An 18,892-nucleotide genomic window follows, 5' to 3' on the forward strand; every position below is an offset into this window, starting at 1 on the left:
CCCCATGCTTATCTTTTCAAACCTAAAATAAGTTCTTTTGCCAGGTACTCATTTGCATTAAAATGCCTTCAATAAAACTCAAGCAGATTCAAAATAACAGATTGCCAATCTGTAAATAATAAAGCTTTCTGTACCAAGTGATGCTGTTGGGTGAATCCATTTCCCAAAGGTTGGATACACTTGAGAAGTCAGCAGCTTACAAGGCTGGTGGGAAGTCAGGAGGATGATTTAGCCTGGGTTTTGAACTCAAGGGGCTTTCAATTGAACAGTTTGTCACTTCTCTATTAAATGGCATTGGAACAGTTATCCCATGTTTAAGATCAATTGTGACACATCACAAATCCTAGATTTTTCTTTTTTAATTGGTGCATTTGCACAAAAAATATTTAAAAGACCCAAATATCCAAAGAAATATAAAGTAAAAATTAGGCTCAATCCTTGGGGCTAGCCTTTCTTGTTTTCATGCCTTGATTTTTAAAACTATGTCTAGGAGTCTCAAAAGTTCCCTTGCTTCCATTAGAGATCTTGTGAGTAGGGAAGCTGAAGAGTATATGCACTTATTAAGTATCTGTATGTTCCAGTTACTATGCTAATTGCTTTACAAAATATCTCATTTGACCTAGCTGACATGAATACTCTATTATTTTGCCAAATAGTTTTCAAAAGTGGTTGTACAGAATCTATTTTCAATGGATGAAACAAGCATTTTCTATGATTTCTTCCTGGCTAATTGACTTTTCTCAAATACCCTTTCTGACAATTGTGTTTTGTTTGTTCTTTATCTTCAGCAATCCCCTTCTTCAGACACTGTAGTTACTGACCTTGTTTTGAATTGGCAAGAACTTCAGACTACTCTCACCTGGCTATCATCCCATAAACAGATGTCGAAGCTGAGGGTTGTATACTGCCTCACCACACCCATATAATCCATAACAATACTTTTACCCAATTGATGAGTGACCAAGTATTTATTATATCATTGTTTTGCATAGCCTAAAAATAATATTTCTTTCTTCATCCTTTCTTCCCCAAACACTAGCAACAAAATTGAAAAAAACAGAAATTACCCTACCTCCACCAAAATGTACTACGTAAAAAGTCATTAAGGTGATTTTTATTTTTTTAGAGCAATGGTCTTGGACTCAAAGAGGAAACTTACTGGGCATGTTTTCTCCATTTTAACGTAGAATAGATGCTCTGCATTACAGGAATGAAAGGTGCAATGAATAGGTATCTAGATTAAATTTATTGGAAAATATGGATGAAATAAGGCTTTTTAATTAGTCCTAGAGAAGACTGAATTGATCTCCAGTGAAGCTCAAATTGTTGAAGCAATAAAATGTAGAAAACGTGTTAGAAGCATGATTCACTGTGATGATGGAAGATAATACAATTTCCGTCCTGTTGAGTGAGATGAGTTCAAAGATAAAGTAAATACATAATTGAGAAATGCTATTGTTGATAAGCATTTTGTGATTTTTTTAAATAATCCACTTGTAGACAAAGAATAAGTGAAGCTTTTTTTTTTTTTTGGCAGGGAAGGGGCATCAAAAGATAACTCCAAGGCTCGTTGGGAGAACAGACATGCTTTTTGAAAAAGTTAAAACACTTATTATTTGAAAATTTCTAAAAGCCATATATATATGTCCCCCTAATTTTAATGCATTTTAATTAACGTCAGTGAATTCAATTTGTATAATCCATAAATGACTTCATTATGTAACACTAATGTTTTAAAGTTGTCATGACATGCCCATGCTAAATGAATTACCTATAGGGACAGACACAACTAAAAAAAATCTGGTGCTGAAATGAAGTGATGCTTTTGGCAGTGAACCTTGCATATTTAATATTATACATTCTTATTGTAGTGCTTTGAGGTACTTAGGCATAAAAGTAAGTCATTTAATAAATAGAATTAATATTATTTATATACAAAATAAGCTATTCTTGGGTGAATTGATACTTGGGAAAGAGAAGGGGAGAAGAAAATCTGTGGCCAGTGTCTCCCTCTCCACTGAAGAGAGAAGCCAATCACAGTTCTACTTCTCTTTCCTCTAATGGATTTGATTTCATGAATGAAAATCAATTATAACTCCAAATTTCAAATACTTCAATTTGTTCCCTCAATCTGGAATTGATGATTTCATTCCATTAAAATAATATTTATTGAACATCTACTCTAGACACCATGTTAGATGCTAAGAGAGAATACAAAGATAAATTGAGACTACAAAGATAAATTGAGAGACTATAGTAGACTATATGTGAGAGAACACAAACAACTATAAAAAACAAAGTTCAGAATATGTTCTATGGTAAAAAAAAAAGGTTAGATGAGAATAAGGCTATCCCTTCCAACAGTGCCATATAAACTGCATTAATCAGTGCTACTGGGTAATATACTTCCTATGTGGGCCAAGGACTCAAGATTCAGTTCCGATTAACTAACCATAGGGCTGAGAAAACTGTGTTGGTTTTGAATTCTCTGCCATTATACCTAACTATTGGGCCCTGGAGTCCTTTTGGAAATTTAGTTCCTCACTGGAAAGTCTTGAGCATGGCACACTGGGAATTAGGCTTAACCTTGCTAAACCCTTTCTTATTTGAATGGGATGTGTGGTAGGGATCATAGAAGAATCAATGAAGTATATGACACAAGAGTTAGACCTCAAAAGGTGAGAAGGATTTCATTAAGCAGAGATTGCAGGGCTGAATACAGAAATAAACATTAATTAATGTCAGGCTTCCAAATTTGAGGCATCCAGACAATAAACCTGTAAAGGTAGAGAGACTAGCAGAGGGAGGCCATGGGGGAAAGGGGGTGACAGGGATTCCCAGAGAGGTATTTCTACCTGTCAAAATATTTTTTCTTCAAGTGAAAAACCATTTGAACACAGGTCTTTCTCACTTCTCCCCTGGACAATTATTAGAGTTTTCACATTGATCTCTTTGTCTCAAGACTCTGGGTCTACTTTCCAATGAATGTTTCATACCATTGGCAAAGTGATATTTCTAAATTGTAGTTAAGCTTTATCATGTCATTCCTTCTTAATTCTAGTGGGAAACAATAAAAGCTAAATAGCAAATCTAGTGGTCATTTTTTTTTTCAATTCTCATTATTAGATCTTTTCCTGTATCTTCATCTAAATCTTGCCCACTAACCATTGTGGATCCTCTCCCACCAAGAATCTATACTAGGTCCTCTTCACTTCTTTCTTTATATTTCTTTTGGAAATCTTATCAGCTTTCATGTGTTTAATTATCACTTCTATTTAGGCTATTCCCAGACCTATCTATCTATATCTCTTTATATACTCAGCCTTGTTCGTTTTTAAAAAATAAACTCCAGGTTTAAATCACAAATTGCCTTTTTCACATCTTGAACTTGATGCCTCATAGCCATCTCAAATTTCACATATCCAAAATGCAACATAATTTGTTTCCTCAACAGTCTTCTATCTTCCAGTCTTCCCTTTTACTGTCATTGGCACTATTATCCTCCCAGTCACCAGGCTTGCAACATCAGTACCATCCTTGACCCTTCTCTTGCAATCACTCCACCTATGCAATCATTGCAAAGCCCTGTCATTTTCTACCTTCACAACACTCCTTATAAAGCTCATTCCTCTCTAATCACACAGATACTATCCATCCTGATGCAGGCTCTCATCGCCTCTTACCTGGACTACTATAACAGCCTTCTGGGCAGTTATTCTTCCTCAAGTCTCTCTGCTTCAATCCATCTTCTACTTAGTTGTTAGTGTTCTCCTAAAGTGCAGGTCTAACCATGCCATCTCCCTATTCAATAAACTCTATTTAATATATACATATATGTAGCATTTTGCATATTGTCTCTCTCTCTCATTAGAATAGGAGCCCCTTTGAGATCAGAAACCATATAATTCTCTCCCTTCTCATTTTCTCTTCCTTTCTCAATACTTAGCACAGTCCCTTGCTTTATATATGCTTTGCTGACTATATTTCTCTTTTTGTTACTTCACAGTATGGCCTCAGTCTTCCCTTTCTAGTCTTATAACATGCTATTCCTCTGAATGCAAACCATGATGTAGGCAAAAACACTTTTATAACTTCTCCTTAAAAATAATATTCTGTGCCCTCTATTTTGCAAAACCTCTCTCTCTTCATGTCTCTATCAAAGTACCTTTAAATGAATTGTTATCCATATTAGCAAAGTGCCAGCTTCTTAATTCTATTGCTTGGATTCCTATTTCTTTCTGACATCATCTTCCATATCATCAGGGTATTCTTGATGAAGTGAGTCCCCCAGCCACTTGGTCCATTCAGAGATTATAGTGGGCACACACTCCAATTTTACTCAAAGTATGGAAGACATCCAGTGGTCCTGATCAAGGGATTTGTTCCCAAACAGCAAAAAAGTAAACTTTAAGACTCTCTAGTCCATGATAAAGGACGTTTTTACATTTCTTTATTCTTTAGGAGGTATGATACTCTTCTACAATCAATTTGACATCATGAATGGGCAGTCTGGTAGACTCTTGAAAGCAAGAACACAAGCTTTAGGGAGTCGAGGCCGTCTTCTGTGACAATAAAGAAGAGAGCTAGCTATAGAGGAAGAACTGAGATCTTATTCTCTTCCACTGTTCCCATTACAGGGTACATTGGGGGAAGAAGGAATTTATTCATCCTTTCCCATGCCATGGTGGAGTCAGGCAATGAAGAAACTAGCCTAGCAGATGATGCTTTGCCAAGCAGAGATCAGTTCCAGTGAGTGAAGCTGAAGGTTCAAGCTAAGCTGTGGGAAGCTTCAGGGCTGGGGGCTCAGGAAAACTAACTGTCCATCAGGGACACTGCCCAATGGGTACAGCGGGATTACACTAAGGAGTCAGAAGCCTTCAGGCCCTAACTCCTTCCCAGCACAGGAGACTGTCTCAGTCATAGCTTCCCAAAGCATCCCTCATTGATACTGTGAATTTGCAGGAGAAAATTCACTACAGGTTTGGAAAAGGGTTGAGGGAAGGCATTTTTTTTGCTACTTTTTTTTTTTGCCCTTTCAGCAAACTAATGATTTTGCTTTGATCTCATTGATACAAATAGCTTACTATTAAAAACAAATGTATCGATGGCACTCATGGGCTATATTTTTAAAAATGTTGAGCCAGAGAATAACTTATTTAGCACAGTGCCTGACACATAGTAGTAACTTAATTAATGTTAACTGATAATTGAATCTGGTGTTTAGTATATATATAAATATATATGTCCAATATAAAATTGGACAGAGGAATTAACCCAGGAGTGTGAGCACCTGGGGGGAATTATACATACATACATGCATATTTGTATATACTTTACATATTACTTTAAATATATATCTTTAATACATACTACATATATTCACATATGTGCATATTTACATATGTGTATATTACAAAGTTCCACATATTTTTATGTCTTCAGCAGCAGAATCTGAGATCCTTGAGAGCAGAGACTATTTTACTTTTCCATTTATATTTATAGTACATAGAACAATATATAGTACATAAGAGAAGTCTAATCCATGCTTGTTACTTGAATGGTCAAATGGCTCCGTGGGAGGCAGAATACCTAGGTGTGAATATTAGTACTGCCATTTACTCATTAGATTGTCTTGAGAAAAATCACTTAAGCCTTGTAAGCTTCAGTGTCTTTATTAGTAAAGTAAAGGGTTGAGACTAGATCAGATACATCAAATTAAAAAAGAAACTAGAACACCAAACCATACATAAAGATCCCTGCAGGCTGAAAATTGAGTTAGAAAACGGAATATCCATATTTTCTCTGTCCTGTTACATTTGTATTTTATTTTGTTAAAATTAATTTTAATCTAGTGTCGGCAGCACTTGTATTGGGTCCATAGACCACATGTGTGACGTGTCTATACAATATTATCTCTAAGGTGCCTTCAAATTCTAAGATTCTGTGATTTTTTTAATATTCTAGCTCAGTTTCCTGATTTTCTGACTGGAGTTGATCTCTCTTATTTTGAGTCTCAAACATCATTCTTCATGACCTTTCCAAAGCTTTAACATATATTTACTTGTGTACAAGCTTTTTCCCTTTACAAAATTCTGATGTCCTGAGAGAATGGGAAGTATGCCACTTTCATCATTTCATCCTTAGTTCCTAGCTCTATGAGGGCACTTTAAAATACCTTTTGAACTGAAGGATATTGCATGGTGCAGTAATAAGAACACTGTATTTGGAGTCCAAAGAGCTGGATATCAATCACAGCCTTCCTACTTATAATCTCTATAACTTGGGAAACTTATTTAATTTCTCTATGCCTCAATTTCTTGATTTAAAATGAAGAGACTTGTCCTGTTGTTTTTTAAAATGGGATCCAGCTCAAATATTTTGATTCCTGTGTCTATTTACATTATTATTTCAATCCTACTAGCAGATCGTCTAAAAAGTTAAAAAGTAAACAAACAAAACCCTTTCTCATTACCTTTTCTTCATTCAAGACATTCTCATATTTGCCACTACTAGAAGAGTTCTATAATTACTATCCTAAATAATTCCTGGATAACTTTTGGGTCTACTATATACCCATTCCAATGAACATGGAAGTTTAGTGGGTTAAAGAGGAAGTAGTAAGAGAAGTCTACCCTTTGTTGTAGCATACATAGTGATTAATGTCGGAACAAGTTTCCTTGGCTCTAGCACTCCCAGAGCCATAAATTATCAGAGATTTGTTCCACTTTGGTGTGATCATTATAAATTAGCACCACATTCTGGTGACATGTGCCAGCCTTTGTTCAAAAACATGTCTGCAACAGGAATGGACTTGATAGCTAAGACGTGAAAGTCATTAACCACTCTTCATTCTTTGTCCAACCATACTATCAATCTAGGGGGTTTTCTTCTTCCATAGTTCCATATTTCTAGGACATAGTTGTTTGTTACATTCTCATCAATGAAATTTCACCCATGTGTTTCTTACAATAAAACACAACATTTCTTAAAATAATTTATAAACATTTGGTTCATTTATAATTAATTTAACACCTGCACATCAAATTTCCTCATTGTATTTGGTAAGAATGAAGCTATTCTTCTAATTAGAATACCACCATTGAAAAAGTTAAATATAGATTCTCTACACTTTAGACAAGCTATCCAAACAGTAATTTCAAAATGTTAAGATAACACATCATTCTGCAAAGAAAACACATTTGTATTAAAAGAAAATAAAACAAAACACTGTTAATAGCTTACTGTGGCCTTGAGGCTTCAGCCTGATCTGTCTGAAGTTTTTCTCCTCCTTCCACTTCCATCGTACAATAAACAATTCGATTTGGAGCAACTGACTTTAAACCTTGAACTTCCATTATGACAATCTAAATAACAGAAAAGAAAAAAAAGATACTGTGTCACTTCTAAGACGAAAATAGGAGCCCAGAAATGGTAACACTAAGTAATTCAATCACTGAAAAAGTATCTTGTGCTTTCTCATTTCTATTATTTTTTTCATCCTGCAGCAATCAGAATCCTGTCCCTAGCTTGAAATTATCTTCCTCCATTCAGGCAGAACTCAAATGCCACTCTCTTCATGAAACCGTGCTCAAACATCATAGCTTGAAAAAGTTTTCTTCATTTGGTTTTATAGCATCTTGTAATGATAATAGCATAGAACAGTATCCACAATTATAAATAATTTTGGAATGAATCACTTACCACAGAAGAAAACAATATTTTTATTTTCTGATGTTTTTCAATTTCAACTTTTAATGATTGAAGACAGAATAAACAACCCCACCCAATTTACTTAGGCACCAACTCAAAATCTTCTGTCAACTACAAACTGAAAATAATTTAAAGTATTTAAATTTAATGGCAATTCTTTAAGAAAGCTCTAAACTTAGGATTCTATAAGTGAAAATGATTAGTACAAGAATTCACAAATGTAAATCTACAAAATGATTCACAACTGAATCTCAAGAACTGTGATGAGAAGCATATGCATGAATTATCAACTATCATAAAGCAATCTACTTTTTGTAATTGGAGGATATTAATAATATTGTCCAATTTTACAATAATAAAACCTGAAGTTTATATTAACATTTTATACACCTCTTTTAAAATGTCCTACATGGAAGACAATATAGATATTCTTATTTCATAGAGTTTAAAACTGAGGCACAGAGAGATGAACTATCTCATAATCACAAGCTAATGATGATGATGATGATGATAATGATGATGATTACAACTAATATTTATGTGGTACTTAACTATATGCCAGGTATTGGGCCATGCACTTAACAATTTTTATCTCATTGGATCCTCACATCAACTCTGAAAGGTAGGTGCTATTATTAACCCCATTTTACAAATTACCAAATTGTGGCAAACAGGGCTGGGTGACTTGCTCAGGTTCAAACAACTAGTGAATGTCTGAAGCCAAATTTGAACTCATACTCCAGGTCAGGTATTTGATCCACTGTAACACTAGTAGTAAACCGCATATCTAAAATTTGATCCTGGGTCTTCAAATTCCACATTTAGCATTTATTTCACTGTACCATACTGCTCATTATGTTGATCTCAGAAGTGTTTTTAGTATTTATTATTTTGGATTATCACTGTCATTGTGAAACCTAAGGCAAATCATTTAACCTTTATGTGGATCCAGCAACTTCTTAGGTCTTAGCTACCATGGCATTAATTGTGATCTATTTTAGTAGACTGATTTCCCAAATTCCCTACGATGAGAAAATCAGTGCATGTACTACCTTTGTCATTAATTCTTACTGTGTTCTATTTTGGTATGTTGGCACTGTAGGAGGGAGAGAGAGACAGAGACAGAGAGATGCAGGCTCAGGCAGGAGTTATTAACCCAGGGCAGCATTGGTTAAGGTTTGCAAGTTTGTGTGCCCAAACTGCAACTTCAAGCTGCCTGTTCTCCCCCCACCCCCAAGAATGGAGGGAGGAAGTGCTCACTTTGGGTGACTGGACAGAGGGACATGCAAAAAATGTCCTCTGGTGCTCAGAAGAGGGGGAGAGGGAGAGACTTGCCAATACTTTGCCAATGCTGACCTAAGGTATTTTATGAACCTGTTTTAAAAATAATTTGGTCCATGCATTTTAATATAAGAAGTTTCCTTTGTACTCTTAGGTATTCATTTAGTGCATTTTAAAATGCAAGAATATTTTTGTTTATTTTCATGAAACAAAGAAGAAAATATTGAATGTACCTTTTGTATCAAGCTTTCACCTTTTATTATTATTAACTGTTGTAAATTCATACATAATTTTATATGCATGTCCTTTCCTTTGATGATTGGCCTGGTATAAAGGCATATTATATTTTCACATACAAACCTAAAGATACTTCAAGGAATCAGTTATATATCATGAAAAAAACTCAATCCTTAAATCCACCATTTCTGGATTACCTTGTATGTTATGCTATCAGGTTTGTTCATTATAAGAATCGTGAGATAATAAAATACATAAAGGAAATCTATCATCTTCAGAGTGAACAATTTTCTCTTTTAGATAATTCACAATCTCATTACAATCTAGAAAGATGTTGGGAATGAGATGACAAATATCAAAAAGTGGAAAATTAAGAATATTTTAATCATTTCTTGTGATTTTTTTTCCTAGAGGAAAAAATGAGGACAATTTCAACCTAAGAAAAATGGCCAAACATAATGACATATTCTTTGTAGGCTCAGAGGATCACAGATTTAACAGGTAAAAGAGAAGTAGAGGTCAACTAGTTCAGCTCCTCACTTTGAAATGGATGGAAACTAAAGCCCAAGAAGATGGCATCTGGAGAAAGTGACAAAGGAAGGATTTCAACTAATATCCTGTGACTCCACAATCAGCTTTTTCCACCCATTTTTAATGAACGTGGATCTTACTCAAAAAGTGTCTTGTATTTTTTGTCTTTTTTATTTCTATTTAACTGTGAACAAATCTGTAAGACTATTAAGCATATAACAGAAAAGAATTTCAAGGAAATTATGGAGAATTAAGTATTTAAGGAAGACCTCTTAAGATATTGAACTCACAGGGGAAATATGATACCTCTGGAGAAGAATTCAGGTTATTAATTAATCAAAACAACTATGTGTAGCATTTCTCATTGAAGGATGTATTGAATCTCCATGAATGAAGCTCTTGTACCAGCTGATATATCTGAAATGTGTATCTTCAATGTCACTTACACTTACTTTCCATAAATAAAGCTCAGATGCAAATCTCTGAATCATTGGGATTTAAGTCCATTTTGAGGGAAAGTTTCTATCTGCTAAATTTTAATTAGATAATATAATTTCAACAACCTACTTTCCTAGTTTAGAAATGAAGCAATCATGCAATCTAAGATGATTTTAAGAGAAAATTTGTTTTACATGGCATTTTCCTTTTCAGTCTGTCAAATAGCCAAAGTGTAAAACAGATGAAAGAAAGCATCTGCTGACACTATTTCTGTCACCTCCACGACAAGTTATTTTAAACAAGACCTCCTCAAACACCCAACTTGTGAAACAATCATTCTGTTTCCTACAACAATACCACCATCTGTGCCAGGAATGTTTTACCCTGAAGAATTACCAACTTTCTTTTTTTTTTTTTTAAATATATTTTATTTGGTCATTTCCAAGCATTATTCGTTAAAGACATAGATCATTTTCTTTTCCTCCCCCCCCCCCAACCCCCCATAGCCGACGCGTAAGTCCACTGGGCATTAGATGTTTTCTTGATTTGAACCCATTGCTTTGTTGATAGTATTTGCATTAGAGTGTTCATTTAGAGTCTATCCTCTGTCATGTCCCCTCAATCTTTGTATTCAGGCAGTTGCTTTTTCTCGGTGTTTCCACTCCCATAGTTTATCCTTTGCTTATGAATGGTGTTTTTTTCTCCTGGGTCCCTGCAAGTTGTTCAGGGACATTACACCGCCACTAATGGAGAAGTCCATTACGTTCGATGATACCACAGTGTGTTTGTCTCTGTGTACAATGTTCTCCTGGTTCTACTCCTCTCGCTCTGCATCACTTCCTGGAGGTTGTTCCAGTCTCCATGGAACTTCTCCACTTTATTATTCCTTTTAGCACAATAGTACTCCATCACCAACATATACCACAGTTTGTTCAGCCATTCCCCAATTGATGGGCATCCCCTCATTTTCCAGTTTTGGGCCACCACAAAGAGCGCAGCTATGAATATTTTTGTACAAGTCTTTGTGTCCATTATCTCTTTGGGGTACAGACCCAGCAGTGCTATGGCTGGGTCAAAGGGTAGATATTCTTTTGTCGCCCTTTGGGCATAGTTCCAAATTGCCCTCCAGAATGGTTGGATCAGTTCACAGCTCCACCAGCAATGAATTAATGTCCCTACTTTGCCACATCCCCTCCAGCATTCATTACTTTCCTTTGCTGTTATGTTAGCCAATCTGCTAGGTGTGAGGTGATACCTCAGAGTTGTTTTGATTTGCATCTCTCTGATTATAAGAGATGTAGAACACTTCTTCATGTGCTTGTTAATAGTTTTGATTTCTTTATCTGAGAACTGCCTATCCATTTCCCTTGCCCATTTATCAATTGGAGAATGGCTTGATTTTGTGTACAATTGATTTAGCTCTTTATAAATATGAGTAATTAAACCTTTGTCAGAGGTTTCTATGAAGATTTTTTCCCAATTTGTTGTTTCCCTTCTGATTTTAGTTATATTGGTTTTGTTTGTACAAAAGCTTTTTAGTTTGATGTAGTCAAAATTATTTATTTTACATTTTGTGATTCTTTCTATATCTTGCTTGGTTTTAAAGCCTTTCCCCTCCCAAAGGTCTGACATGTATACTATTCTGTGTTTACCCAATTTACTTATGGTTTCCTTCTTTATGTTTAAGTCACTCACCCATTTTGAATTTATCTTGGTGTAGGGTGTGAGGTGTTGATCTATTCCTAGTCTCTCCCACACTGTCTTCCAATTTTCCCAGCAGTTTTTATGAAATAGTGGATTTTTGTCCCAAAAGCTGGGATCTTTGGGTTTATCGTATACTGTCTTGCTGAGGTCGCTTTCCCCCAGTCTATTCCACTGATCTTCCTTTCTATTTCTTAGCCAGTACCAGATTGTTTTGATGACTGCTGCTTTGTAATATAGTTTTAGGTCAGGGACTGCAAGGCCCCCATCATATGTGTTTTTTTTCATTATTTCCCTGGATATCCTTGATCTTTTGTTCTTCCAAATGAACTTTGTTATGGTTTTTTCTAAATCAGTGAAGAAGTATTTTGGTAGTTCAATGGGTATGGCACTAAATAGATAAATAAGTTTGGGTAGGATGGTCATTTTTATTATATTGGCTCGTCCTATCCATGAGCAGTTAATGTTTTTCCATTTGTTCAAGTCTAGTTTTAGTTGTGTGGCGAGTGTTTTGTAGTTGTGTTCATATAGTTCCTGTGTTTGTCTTGGGAGGTAGATTCCTAGGTATTTTATTTTGTCTAAGGTGATTTTGAATGGGATTTCTCTTTCTAGTTCTTGCTGCTGAGCTGTGTTGGAGATATATAGAAAAGTTGATGATTTATGTGGGTTTATTTTGTATCCTGCAACTTTGCTAAAGTTGTTGATTATTTCAATTAGCTTTTTGGTTGAATCTCTAGGATTCTTTAAGTAGACCATCATGTCATCCGCAAAGAGTGATAACTTGGTCTCCTCCTTGCCTATTTTGATGCCTTCAATTCCTTTATCTTCTCTAATTGCTACTGCTAGTGTTTCTAGTACAATGTCAAATAGTAGAGGTGATAATGGGCATCCTTGTTTCACTCCTGATCTTATTGGGAATGCATCTAGTTTATCCCCATTGCAGATGATATTAGCTGTTGGTTTTAGATATATACTGTTTATTATTTTTAGGAATGACCCTTCTATTCCTATGCTTTCTAGTGTTTTTAATAGGAATGGGTGTTGTATTTTATCAAAGGCTTTTTCTGCATCTATTGAAATAATCATGTGATTCTTGCTAGTTTGCTTGTTGATGTGGTCAATTATGTGGATGGTTTTCCTAATGTTGAACCAGCCCTGCATCCCTGGTATGAATCCTACTTGATCATGGTGAATGATCCTTCTGATCACTTGCTGGAGTCTTTTTGCTAGTATCCTATTTAAGATTTTTGCATCTATATTCATTAGGGAGATTGGCCTATAGTTTTCTTTCTCTGTTTTTGACCTGCCTGGTTTTGGAATCAGTACCATGTTTGTGTCGTAAAAGGAGTTTGGTAGAACTCCCTCTTTGCTTATTATGTCAAATAGTTTGTATAGTATTGGGATTAACTGTTCTCTGAATGTTTGATAGAATTCACAGGTGAATCCATCAGGCCCTGGGGACTTTTTCTTAGGAAGTTCTTTGATGGCTTGTTGGATTTCAATTTCTGATATGGGATTATTTAGGAATTCTATTTCCTCTTCTGTTAGTCTAGGCAGTTTGTATTTTTGTATATATTCATCCATTTCTCCTAAATTGGTGTATTTATTGCCATATAATTGGGCAAAGTAATTTCTAATGATTGCCTTAATTTCCTCCTCATTGGAGGTGCTGTCCCCCTTTTCATCTTTAATGCTGTGAATTTGCTTTTCTTCCTTCCTTTTTTTAACTAGATTGACCAGTACCTTGTCTATTTTGTTTGTTTTTTCAAAGTACCAGCTTCTTGTCTCATTTATTAAATCAATAGTTCTATCACTTTCGATTTTATTAATTTCTCCCTTAATTTTTAGGATTTCTAATTTGGTTTTCTGCTGGGGGGTTTTAATTTGATCGCTTTCCAGTTTTTTCATTTGCATTTCCAATTGATTGATCTCTGCTCTCCCTTGTTTGTTAATATAAGCATTCAGGGATATGAATTTACCTCTGATTACCGCTTTGGCTGCATCCCAAAAGGTTTGGAAGGATGTTTCGCCATTGTCATTTTCCTCGATGAAATTATTAATTGTTTCTATGATTTCTTCTTTAACTAAACGGTTTTGGAGTATCATATTGTTTAATTTCCAATTGGTTTTAGATTTGGTTTTCCATGTACCATTACTAATCATTATTTTTATTGCCTTGTGATCTGAGAAGGCTGCATTCATTATTTCTGCTTTTCTGCATTTGTGTGCTATGTTTCTGTGACCTAATGTATGGTCAATTTTTGTGAATGTGCCATGTGGTGCTGAGAAGAAGGTGTATTCCTTTTTATCCCTATTTATTTTTCTCCATATGTCTATTAATTCTAATTTTTCTAAGATTTCATTCACTTCTTTTACCTCTTTCTTATTTATTTTTTGATTTGATTTATCTAAATTTGATAATGGTTGGTTTAAGTCTCCCACTAGTATGGTTTTATTGTCTATTTCTTCCTTCAATTCTCCTAGTTTCTCCATTAGAAATTTGGGTGCTATATTATTTGGTGCATACATATTGATTAATGATATTTCCTCATTGTCTATAGTCCCTTTTAACAAAATATAATTACCTTCCCTATCCCTTTTGATCAGGTCTATTTTTGCATTGGCTTTATCAGATATCATGATTACCACTCCTGCCTTCTTTCTATCAGTTGAAGCCCAGAAGGTCTTACTCCATCCTTTAATTCTGACCTTGTGGGTGTCAACCCGCCTCATGTGTGTTTCTTGAAGACAACATATGGTAGGGTTTTGGATTCTAATCCATTCTGCTATTCGTCTACGTTTTATGGGTGAGTTCATCCCATTCACGTTCAAAGTTATGATTGTCATTTGTGGACTCCCTGGCATTTTGATTGCCTTCCCTAATTCTAACCTTTTCTTCTTCGGCTCTACCTTTTAGTCCAGTGATTTACTTTGAAACAGTCCCCCTTGTCCCCTCCCTTGATGTTTCCCTTTTTAGTCCCTCCCTTTTTGTTCCCTCCCCCTCCCCCCTCTCTTACCCTCCCTTTTTGTTCTCCCTCTCCCCCTCCCCCCCTTGGTTTTCCCTTCTCCTTACCCTTGTTGGGTAAGATAGAATTCAAGATCCCAATGGATCTGGAGGTTTTTCCCTCTCAGAGCTGCTTTCCCTGAGATTGAGGTTTAAGTAACCCCCCCCCCCTCTCTTCCTCTCCTTCTTATAGGAGTTTTCTTCCCCTCCCCTTCCCATGTGAATCTTTGTGTGAGAATGATTATTCTATTTGGTCTTTCTTTACCCCCTATTTATACATTACATTTTCCCCACATGTTAGTATACATAGGTTGATATAAATGTAGTCCTTATAGAAGAGAGTTTGAGTAAAAGAAGAAGATAACATTTTCCCCTTTCCTTAATATTTACCTTTTCAGGTATTCCTTGCTCTTTGATTTTCGGTATCAAACTTTCCACAGAGCTCTGGTCTTTTCTTTGCAAAAAGTTGGAAGTCTTCTATTTTGTTGAATGCCCATACTTTCCCTTGGAAGTATATAGTCAGTTTTGCTGGGTAGCTGATTCTTGGTTGGAGACCCAGCTCTCTTGCCTTTCTGAAGATCATGTTCCATGCCTTACGATCATTCAGAGTAGAACTTGCAAGGTCTTGGGTGACCCTGATTGGCATTCCTTTATATCTAAATTGTCTTTTTCTGGCTTCCTGTAGGATTTTTTCTTTTGTTTGATAGCTTTGGAATTTGGCAATTACATTCCTGGGAGTTGTCTTTTGGGGGTTTAGTGTAGAAGGTGTTCTGTGAGCTCTGTCAGTGGCTGTATTGCCCCCTTGTTCTAGAATCTCTGGGCAATTTTCTTTGATTATATCTTGTATCACCATGTCCAGTTTGGTGTTTATTTCTGGCTTGTCTGGGAGTCCAATTATTCTTAAATTATCCCTTCTCCCCCTATTTTCCAGATCTATCACCTTGTCGGTGAGATATTTTATGTTCTCTTCTAATTTCTTGGTATTTTGGCTTTGCTTTATTGATTCTTGCTCTTTTACATGATCGTTGTCTTCCAGCTGCCTGATTCTGGCCTTTAAAGCCTGGTTTTCTTTTACAGTTTGGTCAAACTGGTTTTGTAGATGCGTGAATTTCTTTTGCATTATTTCCAACTTTTCCTCCCAGAAGGCTTCCATCTTTTTGGTCATTTCTGATTCAAATTCTTCATAGGTTTGTGGAGAGTTTCTATTTCCTTTGGAAGGTTTTGGAGCATTTTCTTTTATATTATCTTCTGTCTGCTCTGTATTTTGTATTTTGGCTCCATAGAATGTGTCCAAAGTCGCCCCTTTCTTCTTATTTTTCTTGGTATTTTGGGGCTTCTGTGGTTCTGTGGAGTTTGTCATCTCTGAATGTGGAGGATTAGTTTTTCTTGTCTCTTTCTGGTGTTCAGAGGCAGTCCTGGGCAGATAGTTCTATGGGCTTTCCCTGGGTTAAACTGAATATGCCTCACTGGAACTGGAATGGAAGGGTCGGACCACAAGGCCACACTCTCCCCCCGGCTCGCTTTCCGGAAGTTGCCTTCAGAATCGCTGGCCGTGAGGCTGTTTCGTCGGCCTGCGGGGGGATGGGCTGCCGCTTCCCCAAGCTCAGAGAGCACAGACTTTCACTGAGACTTGGATAGCAGGATCCAGCCCGTGAGGCTGTCTTGCCCGCCCTGAGGGTTGCTGTTGTTTTGACCAGCTCTCTGCAGCGGAAGCCCCAGGCAGTAACTTTCACCGGGACTGTAGAAGGCCCTGAGGGTTGTTGTTTCCGAGGACCCTGCTCTCTGAGCCGGCCGGGCTGCGGCTTCCGGGAGCCTTGGACTCTGCGCTCCTACCCCTGAGGTCCGAGTGATCTCGGGTTCTGGCTTTTAAGGGGAGCCGTACCTTTTGAACCGGGTCCAGGTCCAGGAGGAGGGTTCCCAGGGTCTGTGCTGTTGATCGTTTTGAATTTCGGCGCCTTAGGAGCTTATCGTTTGAGATTGGTCGGGAAGGGTTTTCCGGAGATCTGAGCTTTAGCTTTCTCTAAGCCGCCATCTTAACCGGAAGTCTCAGAATTACCAACTTTCAAAAGGTTTTGTAGAGTAACAAGTTTATAACTCTGAAGTCATAGAATAAATGTAATGACCTCTTAATTATCAGGGGAAATGAAGGCCAAAGAAATCAGTTTTGTTCACCATCGCGTGCCGACTTAATTTTTAGTTCTCTCTTTAAAAGTCTCCCTGCTTAGCCTCTTAATTGAGATATTGTCAAACATCAAAACTACCTGATTGTCATATTCCCTTTTCTGATTTACTTCTGATTTTCTAATGACAGGGATAGGGAGATGCCTAAGAGACTGGCAAAAGGAATTAAGAAATAGAACATATTCTTCTGAACAAGTGAGAGGTGATTAAAAATGTATAACATAAACTCTATTTAAAGATTGTGTGAGAAAATGTAATAACATGGTGAAAATGGGGCAAAGTACCAGATACCTATGATAATACTCTGCACATTGCTATGTATAATGCTCAAAGTACAACCAATAATAATGATATATAGGGAAAATAAATCATCACTATTTGTCGTGATATCTTATAGGATCACAGATGTAGAGCTAAAAGAATCCAGGTTGGGACAGTTAAAATTTCAAACCTATTAGATTTTAATTTATACTGAAATATCAGCAACATATACACTGACTGAAGAAGAAAACAGAAGGAAAGCGGACAAATATTTTATCCTGGGCCTATTTCAATCTCAAAGGACAAAGTAAAAGAGTACTGAAATGGGAATAAGGTCTGATTGCCATAATCTTACCTCTGAATTTCATTTAGAGAGGAACACAAAGGGAGAAAAGACCAAAATGAGACTTTCCTTCCAGCTGCTTTGGCGTGAATAACCACTAATTTAGCCAGTTAAGGCTTAAATATCATTAATGGAGAGATTAAAGGCTGTAACATCTAAGACTCTGGCTTACACCTAGATCCCCACAGGTTCCAGGGCAGCCATCAAATTCAGAGAGCATTTTTATTAGATTTCATGTAAACATGTATCTTGTACAGAACCAAATTATATACGCAGTTTTGTTACTTAAGTATTTGGACCTAGAGAAAATTAAGGCTCTAAATTCCAAAAACATCTAAGTTTGAAAGGTTGTTGTTGTTGTTGTTGTAGTAGTCTCTCGGTAACCAAGGATGACGATTGTCTTTGTGCATTTTTGTGCACAAAGACACTTGTGCATGAAGATTTAAGTGGAAAAGCCGATGCACAGAGACAGTCCCATTCTCTCGGCGTTGGAAGCCTGGGTCCAGTGGCACGAAAAGTCGTTACACCTGGAGACTTCCTCAGCTGCATTGGATGGCCGTGTTGTCTTTTGTTCTCCAACACGCCCTGAGCACTCCACAGTGCTTTGCTGCATCGCCCTCTCAGCCTTTGAACCTTCTAATTGGTTTCCTCCGCCTGTTCCGCCGAAACAGTCTTCACATGCTGGGTGAGCAAAGCCCTAGTTCACCAGGGGTCGATGCCGACCCGATGGCTACCCTCACAAGGTTTGAAAGGTAACAAAAAATAAAAGATCAACTTTACACAACAACAACAAAAAAAAGAGACACACAATGTACCATATAAATTTCATTCTTTCTAAGTTTATATTAACAAAGAAGACTAGAAAAAAGAGAAAACTCCCAAGAGCTCAAGCTTGTCAACCAAATTTCAATACAACAAAAACCTTGTGAAATCCAACTAAGAAATAAGAATGCTTGACTGAAATATATCTATGTGTGCACATATGTATATATATATATATATAGTGTATTATATACTCATAAATATTTTGTGTGCATATACATATGTTTATTTAAAATAGACCCTTGCTGAGAGCTATCATAAAATATGTGATTCATACCTTTTGAGCAAAGGGTTCATTTACTAAGATGCTCTTCTAAATATATCGTAAGAGCAAAAAATATATAGATTATGTATTTGAAACAGCAAAAGTAGAAATGTTTTAT

At 36.4% G+C, this 18,892-nt stretch overlaps 1 protein-coding gene across 10 annotated transcripts in view; it reads right to left on the minus strand.

Annotated features, from left to right (window-relative positions):
* The window catches only part of CADPS2 (calcium dependent secretion activator 2), a 758,482-nt gene that overhangs the window by 385,122 nt on the left and 354,468 nt on the right, over window positions 1-18,892 (minus strand). For all 10 annotated transcript variants that reach the window (XM_056799641.1, XM_007504220.2, XM_056799643.1 and 7 more), the window contains exon 6: window positions 7,243-7,364. In XM_056799641.1, the coding sequence (XP_056655619.1) occupies window positions 7,243-7,364 (122 nt within the window). The remainder of the gene's footprint in view (window positions 1-7,242; window positions 7,365-18,892) is intronic.

Source organism: Monodelphis domestica, chromosome 5, assembly GCF_027887165.1.
Source record: "Monodelphis domestica isolate mMonDom1 chromosome 5, mMonDom1.pri, whole genome shotgun sequence".
NCBI classification, from domain to species: domain Eukaryota; kingdom Metazoa; phylum Chordata; class Mammalia; order Didelphimorphia; family Didelphidae; genus Monodelphis; species Monodelphis domestica.